Below are 13,575 nucleotides of genomic sequence, written 5' to 3' on the forward strand. Positions count from 1 at the left end.
TAAAAGGAAGAGATTAGTGAACGTAAACGTGGGTCCTTTAGAGGCTGAGACAGGAGAAATTATAATGGGGAATCAGGAAATGGCAGAGACGTTAAACAAATATTTTGTATCTGTCTTCACAGTAGAAGACACAAAAAACATACCAGAAATAGTGGGGAACCAAGGGTCTAATGAGAGTGAGGAACTTAAAGTAATTAATATTAGTAAAAAAAAAGTTATGGAGAAACTAATGGGACTAAAAGCCGACAAATCCCCTGGACCTGATGGCCTACATCCTAGGATTCTAAAAGAGGTGACTGCAGAGATAGTGGATGCATTGGTTATGATCTTCCAAAATTCCCTAGATTCGACAATGGTCCCAGTGGATTGGAAGGTAGCAAATGTAACCCCGCTATTCAAGAAAGGAGGGAGAGAGAAAACAGGGAACTACAGGCCAGTTAGCCTGACAACAGTCGTCGGGAAAATGCTGGAATCCATTATTAAGGAAGTGGTAACAGGGCACTTAGAAAATCATAATATGATCAGGCAGAGTCAACATGGTTTTGTGAAAGGGAAATCGTGTTTGACAAATTTATTAGAGTTTTTTGAGGATGTAACTAGCAGGGTAGATAAAGGGGAACCAGTGGATATCGTATATTTGGATTTTCAAAAGGCATTTGATAAGGTGCTGCATAAAAGGTAGTTACACAGATAAGGGCTCACGGGGTCGGGGGTGATATATTAGCATGGATAGAGGATTGGTTAATGGACAGAAAACAGAGAGTAGGGATAAACGGGTCATTCTCAGGTTGGCGGGCTGTAACTAGTGGGGTGCAGCAAGGATCAGTGCTTGGGCCTCAGCTATTTACAATCTATATTAATGACTTAAATGAAGGGACCGAGTGTAATGTATCCAAATTTGCTGATGATACAAAGCTAGGTGGGAAAGTAAGCTGTGAGGAGGACACAGTCTGCAAAGGGATATAGACAGGTTAAGTGAGTGGGCAAGAAGGTGGCAGATGGAGTATAATGTGGGGAAATGTGAGGTTATTCACTTTGGTGGGAAGAATAGAAAAACAGAATATTTTTTAAATGGTGAGAAACTATTAAATGTTGGTGTTCAGAGAGACTTGGGTATCACGAATCACAGAAAGTTAACATGCAGGTACAGCAAGAAATTAGGAAGGCAAATGGTATGTTGGCCTTTATTGCAAGGGGTTTGGAATATAAGAGTAAGGAAGTCTTACTACAATTGTACAGGGCTTTGGTGAGACCTCACCTGGAGTACTGTGTACAGTTTTGGTCTCCTTACTTAAGGAAGGATATACTTGCCTTGGAGGCGGTACAACAAAGGTTCACTCGATCGATTTGTGGGATGAGAGGGTTGTCCTATGGGGAGAGATTGAGTAGAATGGGCCTATACTCTCTGGAATTTAGAAGAATGAGAGGTTATCTCATTGAAACATATAAAATTCTGAGGGGGCTTGACAGGGTAGATGCTGAGAGGCTGTTTCTCCTGGCTGGAGAGTCTAGAACTAGGGGACATAGTCTCAGGATAAGGGGTCGGCCATTTAGGACTGAGATGAGGAGGAATTTCTTCACTCAGAGGGTTGTGAATCTTTGGAATTCTCTACCCCAGAGGGCTGTGGATACTCAGTCGTTGAATATGTTCAAGAATGAGATTGATAGATTTTGGACACTCAGGGAATCAAGGGACATGGGGATTGGCAGGAGAGTGGAGTTGAGGTCGAAGATCAGCCATGATCTTATTGAATGGCTCGAGGGGCCGTATGGCCTATTCCTGCTCCTATTTCTTATGTTCTCGTCTCTATCACTCTCTCTCACTCTCTCGCTCTTGCTCTCTGTCCCTCTCTCACTCTCTATCACTCTCTAATCACTCTCTCACTCTCTTTCTCACTCTCTTTCTCTCTATCTCTCTCTCTATCTATCTCACTCTTTATCTCTCTCACACTCTCTCACTCTTTATCTTTCTCACTCTCTCCCTCACTCTTTATGTCTCTCAATCTTTCTCTATCTCTCTCACTCTTTCACTCTCTCTCTCTATCACTATCTCTCACTCTCTCTATCACCCTCTTTCTCTCTCACTCTCTGTCTCTCTCTCTCACCCTCTCTCTCTCTCTCTCACTCTCTGTCTCTCTCTATCACCCTCTCTCTATCTCTCTCTCACTCTCTGTCTCTCTCTCTCACTCTCACTCACTCTCTGTCTCTCTCTCTCTCTCACATTCTCTCTCTCTTTCTCTCTCACCCACTCTCTCTATCACCCTCTCTCTCTCTCTCTCTGTCTCTCTCTCTCTCTCACTCTCTCCCTCACTCTTTATGTCTCTCAATCTCTCTCTATCTCTCTCACTCTTTCACTCTCTGTCTCTCTCTCTCTCTCTCTCTCTCTCTATCACCCTCTCTCTCTCTCACTCTCTCTCTCTCACTCTCTCTCTCACTATCTCTCTCTCTCTCTCACTCTCTGTCTCTCTGTCTGTCTCTCTCACACTCTCTCTCTCTCTCTCTCTCTCTCTCACTCTCTGTCTCTCTCTCTCTCTCTCACTCTCTCCCTCACTCTTTATGTCTCTCAATCTCTCTCTATCTCTCTCACTCTTTCACTCTCTGTCTCTCTCTCTCTCTCTCTCTCTATCACCCTCTCTCTCTCTCTCACTCTCTCTCTCACTCTCTCTCTCACTATCTCTCTCTCTCTCTCACTCTCTGTCTCTCTCTCTCTGTCTCTCTCACACTCTCTCTCTCTCTCACTCTCTGTCTCTCTCTCTCTCTCTCTCTCTCACTCTCTGTCTCTCTCTCTCTCTCTCACACTCTCTCTCTCTCTCTGACTCAGTGTGTGGAATCCTGTCCCACCACTAACCTGTCAACTGGACGAAATTCCAGGCCCTCGGTTTGGGGGAGCGGATGTCTGGGAGTGAGCTAGTTTTGCAGTGATTATGGGAGAACAGATTAGATGGGCTGAATGGCCTTTTCTTATTGAACGTTTTCTTATTTTCTTATCATTTGCCTCAAATACAAAGTGATATAAAAGGAGACAGATTGCCGAGACGTTCACTGGGCTCTGGATAGTGATCAGGAGTGTTACCCTCCCGTCCCCCTCCCCAGCTCACAGGACACTCAGGCCAATTACAACAACCCAACTGCTGCCCTCACAATGATCAGGTAACTCAGTACAGAGCTGGGATCTTCCTGGTGTTTGTTTGTCTGATTACGCTCCTGTGAAGCGCCTTGGGATGTTTTACTACGTTAAAGGCACTATATAAATGCAAGTTGTTGTTGTTGTAGCTCCCAGTGCCAGTACTGAGGGAGTGCTGCATTGTCGGAGGGTCAGTACTGAGGGAGTGCTGCACTGTCGGAGGGTCAGTACTGAGGGAGTGCTGCATTGTCGGAGGGTCAGTACTGAGGGAGTGCTGCACTGTCGGAGGGTCAGTACTGAGGGAGTGCTGCACTGTCGGAGGGTCAGTACTGAGGGAGTGCTGCACTGTCGGAGGGTCAGTACTGAGGGAGTGCTGCATTGTCGGAGGGTCAGTACTGAGGGAGTGCTGCACTGTCGGAGGGTCAGTACTGAGGGAGTGCTGCACTGTCGGAGGGTCAGTACTGAGGGAGTGCTGCATTGTCGGAGGTGCTGTCTTTCGGATGAGACATTAAACCGAGGCCCCGTCTGCCCCTCTCAGGTGGATGTAAAAGATCCCACGGCCACTATTTCGAAGAAGAGCAGGGGAGTTCTCCCCGGTGTCCTGGGGCCAATATTTATCCCTTAACCAACATAACCAAAAAAACAGATGACCTGGTCATTATCACGTTGCTGTTTGTGGGATCTTGCTGTGCGCAAATTGGCTGCCGCATTTCCTACATCACAACAGTGACTACACTTCAAAAAAAAGTAGTTAATTGGCTGTAAAGCGCTTTGGGGACATTCTGAGCTTGTGAAAGGCGGGATAGAAATGGGAGATCTTCCTATAGAGTTTTCCTTCCTCTTGTGTTCCCACAGGGATGATTGAAATTGTAAGAGACGCAACGACGATTGCAACTGTGCAACGCAGTAAGGGCGGGAACACGGGGGCATTTAAAAATGACGCACTGTACGACTGGCTGAGATCAAAGCTGCAGGTGGAGGAGTCGGTGAGTCCCTGTCCAGCTTCCATTGAATTCCTTTCATCATTTCCTCACTAAAGGGTTTTGGCCCAGCCTCGTGGGCTCTTCAAAACTTTCCCCAGTGACCAGCTCATCCCCCGCCCCACCCCCCCAACAACGGTAATATTCATCCTCGGCATGTGGGCGTCGCTGGCAAGGCCGTTATTTATTGTCCATCCCCTCGGGAATCTGCTAGTGGGAAGGGAGGGAGGGAGATAGGGATGGAGGGAGATAGGGATGGAGGGAGATAGGGGGGAGGGAGATGGGGGGAGGGAGGGAGGAGATGGGGGAGGGAGGGAGAGAGATAGAGGGAGGGAGATAGGGGAGGGAGGGAGGGAGACGGGGGAGGGAGGGAGACGGGGGAGGGAGGGAGATAGAGGGGAGGGAGGGAGATAGAGGGGAGGGAGGGAGATAGAGGGGAGGGAGGGAGATAGAGGGGAGGGAGGGAGATAGAGGGGAGGGAGGGAGATGAGGGGAGGGAGGGAGATGGGGGGAGGGAGGGAGATAGAGGAAGGAGGGAGATAGATGAAGGAGGGAGATGGGGGAGGGAGGGAGGGAGATAGGGGAGGGAGGGATGAAGAAGAGGAAGGGAGGAAGGGAGGGAGGGAGGGAGATAGGGAGGGAGGGAGATGTGGGAGGGAGGGAGATAGCGGGAGGGAAGGAGGGAGGGAGATAGGGAGAGAGATAGGGGAGGGAGGGAGATAGAGGAGTGAGGGAGGGAGATAGGGGGAGGGAAGAGGGAGGGAGATAGGAGGGGAGGGAGGGAGATAGGGAAGGGAGGTAGAGAAATGGGGGCGGGAGAGAGGGAGGGAAATAGGGAGGGGGTGGGAGATGGGAGGGAGGGAGGAAATGGAACAGGGAAGGAGATTGGAGGGAGGGGGGAGGGAGGGAGGGGGAAGGATGCAAGTAGGGGGTTGCCAACCCTCCAGGATTGTCCTGAAGTCTCCAGGAATTGAAGATTAATCTCCAGGATACTGCTGGGAGCAAAAACCCAGGAGAAAAATCATCGGGGCCACTAAAAAAAATTGTTTTCTTTTTAATTTCTTTGAACACTTTTGTTTATTGGTGATAAACAAATTGGAGATGGGGAAGAAAGACTGTTTGACCTTCATTCAAGAGTCAACCAATTGGGTAATGGAGAGTCTGAGCCACACAGACCAGGTGTACCACCCTCCCCCACCCCCCCGGCACCCCCCCCCAAGTTCCCCGTCCTCCCGCCGACCCTCCAGCCCCCCACCCCCCACCACCCCCGGCCCCCCTGCCATCCCCCCGCCCCCCCCCCACCAAGTTCCCCACCCCCTGGCACCCCTCCCCAAGTTCCCCGCCCTCCCACCAACCCTCTAGCCCCCGGCCCCCCACCCTCCCACCGCCCCCCTGCCATCCCCCCGCCACGCCCCACTGTCCTGCCACCCCACCCTCCCCTGCTTCCCCCGGCCCCCCTGCCCCCCTCCCGCCCAGAGCCCCCCACCCCCACCTTGAGGGCATTAAATCAGCCCCGGCCCCGGAGTGACCGTTAATTCATCCTCGGAAAGCCAGTCGCCAAGGCGGCATCTGGCCATGTGACCCAGCGCTTCTGGCCACTAAACTGCATCTTCTGTGCCCTCCAGTATTATCAAGCGATGGAGGCGTTCGTCACTTCCTGCGCGGGATACTGTGTCGCCACCTACGTCCTCGGGATCGGAGATCGGCACAACGACAACATCATGATCACAGAACAAGGTATGATCCCTGACCTGGTATGATCCCTGACCTGATATGATCTCTGACCTGGTATGATCTCTGACCTGCGCCCAAGAAAGGAGCACAGTAACATCAGGAACAGGAGGAGGCCATTCAGCCCCTCAAGCCTGTTCCGCCATTCTATTAGATCACGGCTGATCTTTAACTCAACTCCATTTACCCGCCTCGGCTCCGTATCCCTCGATACCCTTACCCAACAAAAATCTATCGATCTCAATCTTGAAAGCTCCAATTGACCCCCAGCATCAACAGCCTTTTTGGGGGAGAGAGTTCTAAATATCCACCACCCTTTGTGTGAAGAAGTGCTTCCTGACATCACCCCTGACCGGCCTGGCTCTAATTTTAAGGTTCTGCCCCCTTGTTCTGGACTCTCCCCACCAGAGGAAATAGTTTCTCTCTATCGACCCTATCAAATCCTTTAATCATCTTAAACACCTCGATTAGATCACCCCTTAATCTTCTATACTCGAGGGAATACAAGCCCAGTCTGTGTCCTCGTAATTTTACTCTTTTAGCCCTGGTATCAATCTGGTGAATCAGTGCTGCACTCCCTTTTTTTCATCTTTCAAAATATACTTTATTTTATAAAATTTAAAGATACACACAGTTCAATGTAAAGGAGCACAATTCCAAGCAATGCCATTTAAACCAACACAATGCAAATCGTACACACTGTGATCCCATTATTACAATTCAAAACACAGTACATATCTTCCAATACATTCTGTACAATAGAAAGTGGGGTGGCCTTTGCCTAGGGAATGCTGCACTGTCGGAGGGTCAGTACTGAGGGAGTGCTGCACTGTCGGAGGGTCAGTACTGAGGGAGCGCTGCACTGTCGGAGGGTCAGTACTGAGGGAGCGCTGCACTGTCGGAGGGTCAGTACTGAGGGAATGCTGCACTGTCGGAGGGTCAGTACTGAGGGAATGCTGCACTGTCGGAGGGTCAGTACTGAGGGAGTGCTGCACTGTCGGAGGGTCAGTATTGAGGGAGTGCTGCACTGTCGGAGGGTCAGTATTGAGGGAATGCTGCACTGTCGGAGGGTCAGTACTGAGGGAGTGCTGCACTGTCGGAGGGTCAGCGCTGAGGGAGCGCTGCACTGTCGGAGGGTCAGTACTGAGGGAGCGCTGCACTGTCGGAGGGTCAGTACTGAGGGAGTGCTGTACTGTCCGAGGGTCAGTGCTGAGGGAATGCTGCACTGTCGGAGGGTCAGTACTGAGGGAGCGCTGCACTGTCGGAGGGTCAGTACTGAGGGAATGCTGCACTGTCGGAGGGTCAGTACTGAGGGAGTGCTGCACTGTCAGAGGGTCAGTACTGAGGGAGCGCTGCACTGTCGGAGGGTCAGTACTGAGGGAGCGCTGCACTGTCGGAGGGTCAGTACTGAGGGAATGCTGCACTGTCAGAGGGTCAGCGCTGAGGGAATGCTGCACTGTCGGAGGGTCAGTACTGAGGGAATGCTGCACTGTCAGAGGGTCAGCGCTGAGGGAATGCTGCACTGTCCGAGGGTCAGTGCTGAGGGAGTGCTGCACTGTCGGAGGGTCAGTACTGAGGGAGCGCTGCACTGTCGGAGGGTCAGTACTGAGGGAGCGCTGCACTGTCGGAGGGTCAGTACTGAGGGAGCGCTGCACTGTCGGAGGGTCAGTACTGAGGGAGCGCTGCACTGTCGGAGGTGCAATCTTTTGATTCATGAGTCAACCCGTCTGTCTGTCCCCGGGGTTCATGTGGACGTTAAAGATCCCACGGCACTGTTGGAAGAAGAGCAGGAGAGTTCCCCAGTGCCCTGGGCCAATATTCTTCCCTCATCTAACATTAGCAGAAAACAGACCATTCATCTTATCGCAGTGTGCGGGATCTGGCTGTGTGCGGGATCTGGCTGTGTGCGGGATCTGGCTGTGTGCGGGATCTTGCTGTGTGCTACGATTGAGCTACATGACAACAGTCACTGTACTTCAAAAGTAATTCATTGTGAGAAACACCTCGAGACAGTTTGAGGTGGTAAGATGTTATATAAATGAGTGGATGATTGATATGAAAGACTTGCCATGGTTAAAAGTTTGACCCAAAATGTGTCTTTGATTGAGCTGTGGGTGAGGTGACATTGTGACACAATATCACACAATATCACACAACGTCACGCAATGTCACCCAACGTCACGCAATGTCACTATGCAACTCATGTTTATCAATCCACTTCATTTTCCAAGATAATATTGTCACTTTAAGGGAACCCTTCTCACATGTTTGAAGAGGGCGTCCCTCTAACCATATCCCTCAACCCCCCCTACCCACCTCCTCACCCTATCCCTCAACCCCACCTACCCACCTCCTCACCCTATCCCTCAACCCCACCTACCCACCTCCTCACCCTATCCCTCAACCCCACCTACCCACCTCCTCACCCTATCCCTCAACCCCACCTACCCACCTCCTCACCCTATCCCTCAACCCCCCCTACCCACCTCCTCACCCTATCCCTCAACCCCACCTACCCACCTCCCCACCCTATCCCTCAACCCCACCTACCCACCTCCTCACCCTATCCCTCAACCCCACCTACCCACCTCCTCACCCTATCCCTCAACCCCACCTACCCACCTCCTCACCCTATCCCTCAACCCCACCTCCCCACCCTATCCCTCAATCCCTTCTCTCCTCAGAAACACATCCAATTGTCTCTTGATCCCGTTTACACTGTCTGTTTCAATGTCCTTCCCTGGTAACTTATTCCACAACCTGATTCCCCTTTGAGCAAAAGCTTCCCCCGACTCCCCTTCTCACTCCCAATTTCTTCATTTCTAACCGGTGTCCCTGGGATTTGAATCCTTCACCACGGGGACCTACGAGCTCGGATTGATTAGTGCCTGTCCCCTTCATACAACCTCGAAAGCTTCACAAAGGAGCTTGTTTATCCCACTATTTACCCCCTCAACCAACATCAGTAAAACAGATTATCTGGTCATTTATCACATTGCTGTGTGTGGGATCTTGCTGTGCGCAAATTGGCTGCCGTGTTTCCTACATTACAACAGTGACTACACTTCAAAAAGTACTTCATTGGCTGTAAAGCGCTTTGGGACGTCCTGAGGTCATGAAAGGCGCTATATAAATGCAAGTCTTTCTTTTTTCTTTGTTGTGGATAATTACTGGGTGCCGACAGTCTGACATCACCCTCCTTCCTTTCATTCCTCTTTTCACAGGCAATTTATTCCACATTGACTTTGGTCACATTCTGGGGAACACGAAGCGGATTCTGGGTGTAAACCGGGAGCGAGTTCCCTTCGTCCTGACCCCAGACTTTCTGTTTGTGATGGGAAGAGTGAACAGAAGACCCAGCCTCTACTTCCAGAGGTTCAAGGTGAGACGGTGGCTCTGGGTACCGGGTGCTGCACGCACCACGATGGGCAGGACCCTCCGCCCGGGCCAACAGGGAACCTACAGGATGACCCCGGCCTCCGGTTCACTAGTGACAAACAGGCCCTCCGGTGGTCTTCATTTTAAATGAGTTGGGGGGGTTTCTGGGTGGTGCTGGGACCTTTCAAAACTGGGCAGCTGCTTCCAACGCAGCCCAGTCAGGTGGCTGTAGACCTCCGACATGAGATAAATAAAAGGAGAGAAAAACAAAACTATAAGTGATGGAAATACACAACACATCAGTCAACATTGGGAAAGAGAAAGAGACTGGTTGGTGTTTCGGTCCTAGCTTTTGTATGTCAGCCTTGGCTCAGTGGGTAGCACACTTGCCTCTGAGTTAGAAGGTCGTGGGGTCGAGCCCCCACTCTGGAGACTCAAGCTCGTAATCCAGGCTGACACTCCCTAGTTGCAGTACTGGGCGAGTGCTGCACTGTCGGAGGTGCCATCTTTCAGATGAGATGTTAAACCAAGGCCCTATTTGCCCTCTCAGGTGGATATAAAAGATCACACAGCCACTAATCAAAGAAAAGCAGGGATGTTTATGTCCCGGGGCCAATATTTATCCCTCAACCAACATCATTAAAAAAACGGATTAACTGCTCATTTATCTTATTGCTGTTTGTGGGATCTTGCTGTGCGCAAATTGGCTGCTGTGTTTCCTACATTACAACAGTGACTACACTTCAAAAAATACTTCATTGGCTGTAAAGCGCTTTGGGATGTCCTGAGGTCATGAAAGGCGCTATATAAATGCAAGTTTGTTCTTTCTTCATCTTATGACGGTGATGTTACGTAAACCCGTCGCTTCAGTTTCCAGATGCTGCTGTGTTCTGGCATTTTCCGTCTCCTTGTGAACCAGATTGGGAGCGGCTTCACTTGATGGATATGGGGGTCACCACACAAAACTGGGAATCTCCCAGTGAGGCCATGGAACGAGCAGTGTGGGAACGGGAATCATGGCCCCACTGGTAAAATTATATTCATATTTTCAAAACCTTGAAGCAAGTACCAAACACGCTGAGGGAGCTGATCAGTCGCCAGAAGAGGCCAGGTTTCCAACCTTCTTCCTCAGGACAAGTGAATAAAGCTGTTAAAGAAAACAAGAATCCTTGGGTTTATAAATAGAGCACAACACCACCCATGATCCCAGGGATGAGGGACTATAGTTACGTGGATAGACTGGAGAAGCTGGGGTTGTTCTCCTTGGAACAGAGAAGGTTGAGAGGAGATTTGATCGAGGTATTCAAAATCATGAAGGGTCTAGACAGAGTAGATAGAGAGAAACTGTTCCCATTGGTGGAAGGGTCAAGAACCAGAGGACATAGATTTAAGGTGATTGGCAAAAGAACCAAAGGCGACATGAGGAAAAACTTTTTTACGCAGCGAGTGTTTAGGATCTGGAATGCACTGCCCGAGGGGGTGGTGGAGGCAGATTCAATCATGGCCTTCAAAAGGGAACTGGATAAGTACTTGGAAAGTAAAATGTTTGCAGGGCTACGGGGAAAGGGCGGGGGAGTGGGACTAGCTGGATTGCTCTTGCATAGAACCAGCACGGACTCGATGGGCCGAATGGCCTCCTTCCGTGCTGTAACCTTTCTATGATTCTATGAACAACAGTAACTTGCAATTATACAGCGCCTATAACGTAGTAAAACGTCCCAAGGCGCTTCACAGGAGCGATTGTCAAACAAAATTTGACACCGAGCCACATAAAGAGGTATTAGGACAGGTGACCAAAAGCTTGGTCAAAGAGGTAGGTTTTAAGGAGCGTCTTAAAAAAGGAGAGAGGGGCGGAGAGGTTTAGGGAGGGAATTCTAGAGCTTAGGGCCTAGGCAGCCGAAGGCACGGCCACCAACAGTGGAGTGATTGAAATCGGGGATGCGCAAGAGGCAAGAATTGTAGAGCAGAGATCTCAGAGGGTTGTAGGTTCTGGAGGAGGTTACAGAGATAGGGAGGGGCGAGGCCGTGGAGGGATTTGAAAACAAGGATGAGAATTTTAAAATCGAGGTGTTCCCAGACCGGGAGCCAATGTAGGTCAGCGAGCACAGGGGTGATGGGAGAACAGGACTTGGTGCGAGTTAGGATATTGGCAGCAGAGTTTTGGATGACCTCAAGTTCTTGGAGGGTGGAAGATGATAGGCCGGCAGCAGGTGGGTTGAGGCAGGGGCAGAGACGGGCGATGTAATGGAGGTGGAAATAGGCGGTAAGGAAGTTTTGCTAAGTCTTTTATAAATCACTGGTTAGGCCTCAGCTGGAGTATTGTGTCCAATTCTGGGCACCGCACTTTAGGAAGGATGTCAAGGCCTTGGAGAGGGTGCAGAGGAGATTTACTAGAATGGTACCAGGGATGAGGGACTTCAGTTATGTGGAGAGACTGGAGAAGCTGGGATTGTTCTCGTTGGAGCAGAGGAGGTTAAGGGGAGATTTGATAGAGGTGTTCAAAATTATGAGGGGTTTTGATAGAGTAGAGAGGGAGAAACTGTTCCCTATCTACAGGAGGGTCGGTAACCAGAGGACACAGATTTAAGATAACTGGCAAAAGAACCAGGGGGAGAACTCTTCGAAATAGTGGCCATGGGATCTTTTACCTCCACTTAAGAGGGCAGATGGAGCCTTGGTTTAACATCTCATCCAAAAGACAGCACCTCCAGGAGTGCAGCACTCCCTCAGTAGTGCACTGGGAGCGTCAGCTTAAATTATGTGTTCGTGTCTCTGGAGTGGGGACTTGAACCCATGACTTTCTGACTCAGAGGTGAGAGTGCGCCCCACTGAGCCATGGCTGACTACTCTCTCATGAGTTACCGTGGGATGTTTCTTTCTATGCTAAAGGCACTATATAAATGCCAGCTGTTGTTATTGGTGCATTTCACCTTTAATGAGGTACTGATTTCCGTTGAGGGGCCATTAACCTGCAGTTTCTGACCTACTTGCCCTTGGTTTGTAGGATATTTGCATCCAGGCCTACATGAGTCTTCGAGCCCACTCCAGCCTCCTGGTTACTCTCTTCTCCCTGATGATGTTGACTGGAATCCCTGAACTAACCTGCACAGAGGACATCCAGTACCTGAGGGAAGCACTGGCGGTTGGGAAGGAGGAGAAGACAGCTCACGAACACTTCCTGAACCAGATCAGTATCTGTGAGAACCTGGGCTGGACCATTCAGGCCAGCTGGTGGATTCACATGTTCATGGGCATTAAACAGACCTGATCAGAACGATGCAGAGTCCTCTTGTAATTTCCTATAATTCAGCCTCTAAACATAAACCCCACCCCCCAGTCCCCTGAGCCGGGTAAACCCCCCCTCCCCCCCCCAGAATAAGTCACCACCTTCAAGGTGAGGATGAGGAGGAGAGACACTCCTCTTGACGAAGGCACTGCCCCTTTAATACAAGCCTCACCTCGGCCTAGAAATTGGACCGTGCCCGAACCGGGTCGCGACTCCTGGTGCAGCGCAGGCTCCACGCGTCTGGCGAGGCCGGCGGATTGGTCCCCTGGCCTCTCTGGGATAGTACCAGTGATCTGCCCCTGGGTGGGGAGCGGGGAGGGGTGGGGGAAGGGCAGACAGATCGGCTGGCTCGGAAACATTTTAGAAGATTAAGGGGTGATCTAATTGAGGTGTTTAAAATGATCAAAGGATTCGATAGGGTAGATAGAGAGAAACTATCTCCTCTGGTGGGGGAATGACCTTAAAATTAGAGCCGGGCCGTTCAGGGGTGATGTCAGGAAGCACTTCCTCACACAAAGGGGAGTGGGAATCTGGAACTCTCTCCCCCAAAAAAGATGTCGTGGCTGGAGATCAATTGAAAAATTTCAAAACTGAGATTGATCGATTTTTATTGGGTTGGAGTATAAAGGGTCACGGAACCAAGGCGGGGAGATGGAGTCAAGATACAGATCAGCCATGATCTCATTGAACGGCAGAACAGGCTCGAGGGGCTGAATGGCCTCCTCCTGTTCCTATGTTCTTTAGCCGGCTGGGGTTGTATGTCGAGTCCAGGGGCAGGGGGGAGGCAGTCGGCGGGGGGGGAGTGGGGTTGCGAGCGTTGGAAGTCAGCGGCCCGCAGATTTAATGCCGAGCCGGGAGAGGCCACTCCTGCGCCTCCCGACACCGCAATACGCTGAGCGAAAGCTCAACTTTCGGGTGACGGGCCCTTTAAGGGTTGGCTGCCAAGCGCCCGAAGAAACTGACCGCAGTACGCACAGCGTAAGCTGCCACTGCGCTCAATCGGATTTTGCCGAGGGGGGGGGTCCTCAAACGTGAGTCACAGCCCTTCATGTATGGAAATTGGGGGTCTAGCCAGG

The 13,575-nt window shown here is 50.7% G+C and overlaps 1 protein-coding gene across 1 annotated transcript in view; it reads left to right on the forward strand.

The window, feature by feature from the left end:
- si:rp71-17i16.5 (phosphatidylinositol 4,5-bisphosphate 3-kinase catalytic subunit gamma isoform) overlaps window positions 1-12,487 on the forward strand; it is a 32,116-nt gene extending 19,629 nt beyond the window's left edge. Inside the window, exons 7-11 of the mRNA XM_067998375.1 lie at window positions 2,872-2,910; window positions 3,954-4,110; window positions 5,730-5,841; window positions 9,060-9,217; window positions 12,218-12,487. Coding sequence (XP_067854476.1) covers window positions 2,872-2,910; window positions 3,954-4,110; window positions 5,730-5,841; window positions 9,060-9,217; window positions 12,218-12,481 — 730 coding nt within the window. The 3' untranslated portion in view covers window positions 12,482-12,487. The remainder of the gene's footprint in view (window positions 1-2,871; window positions 2,911-3,953; window positions 4,111-5,729; window positions 5,842-9,059; window positions 9,218-12,217) is intronic.
- Window positions 12,488-13,575: the final 1,088 nt, after the last annotated feature.

The sequence above is a fragment of the Heptranchias perlo genome, chromosome 17 (assembly GCF_035084215.1).
Source record: "Heptranchias perlo isolate sHepPer1 chromosome 17, sHepPer1.hap1, whole genome shotgun sequence".
NCBI lineage: Eukaryota > Metazoa > Chordata > Chondrichthyes > Hexanchiformes > Hexanchidae > Heptranchias > Heptranchias perlo.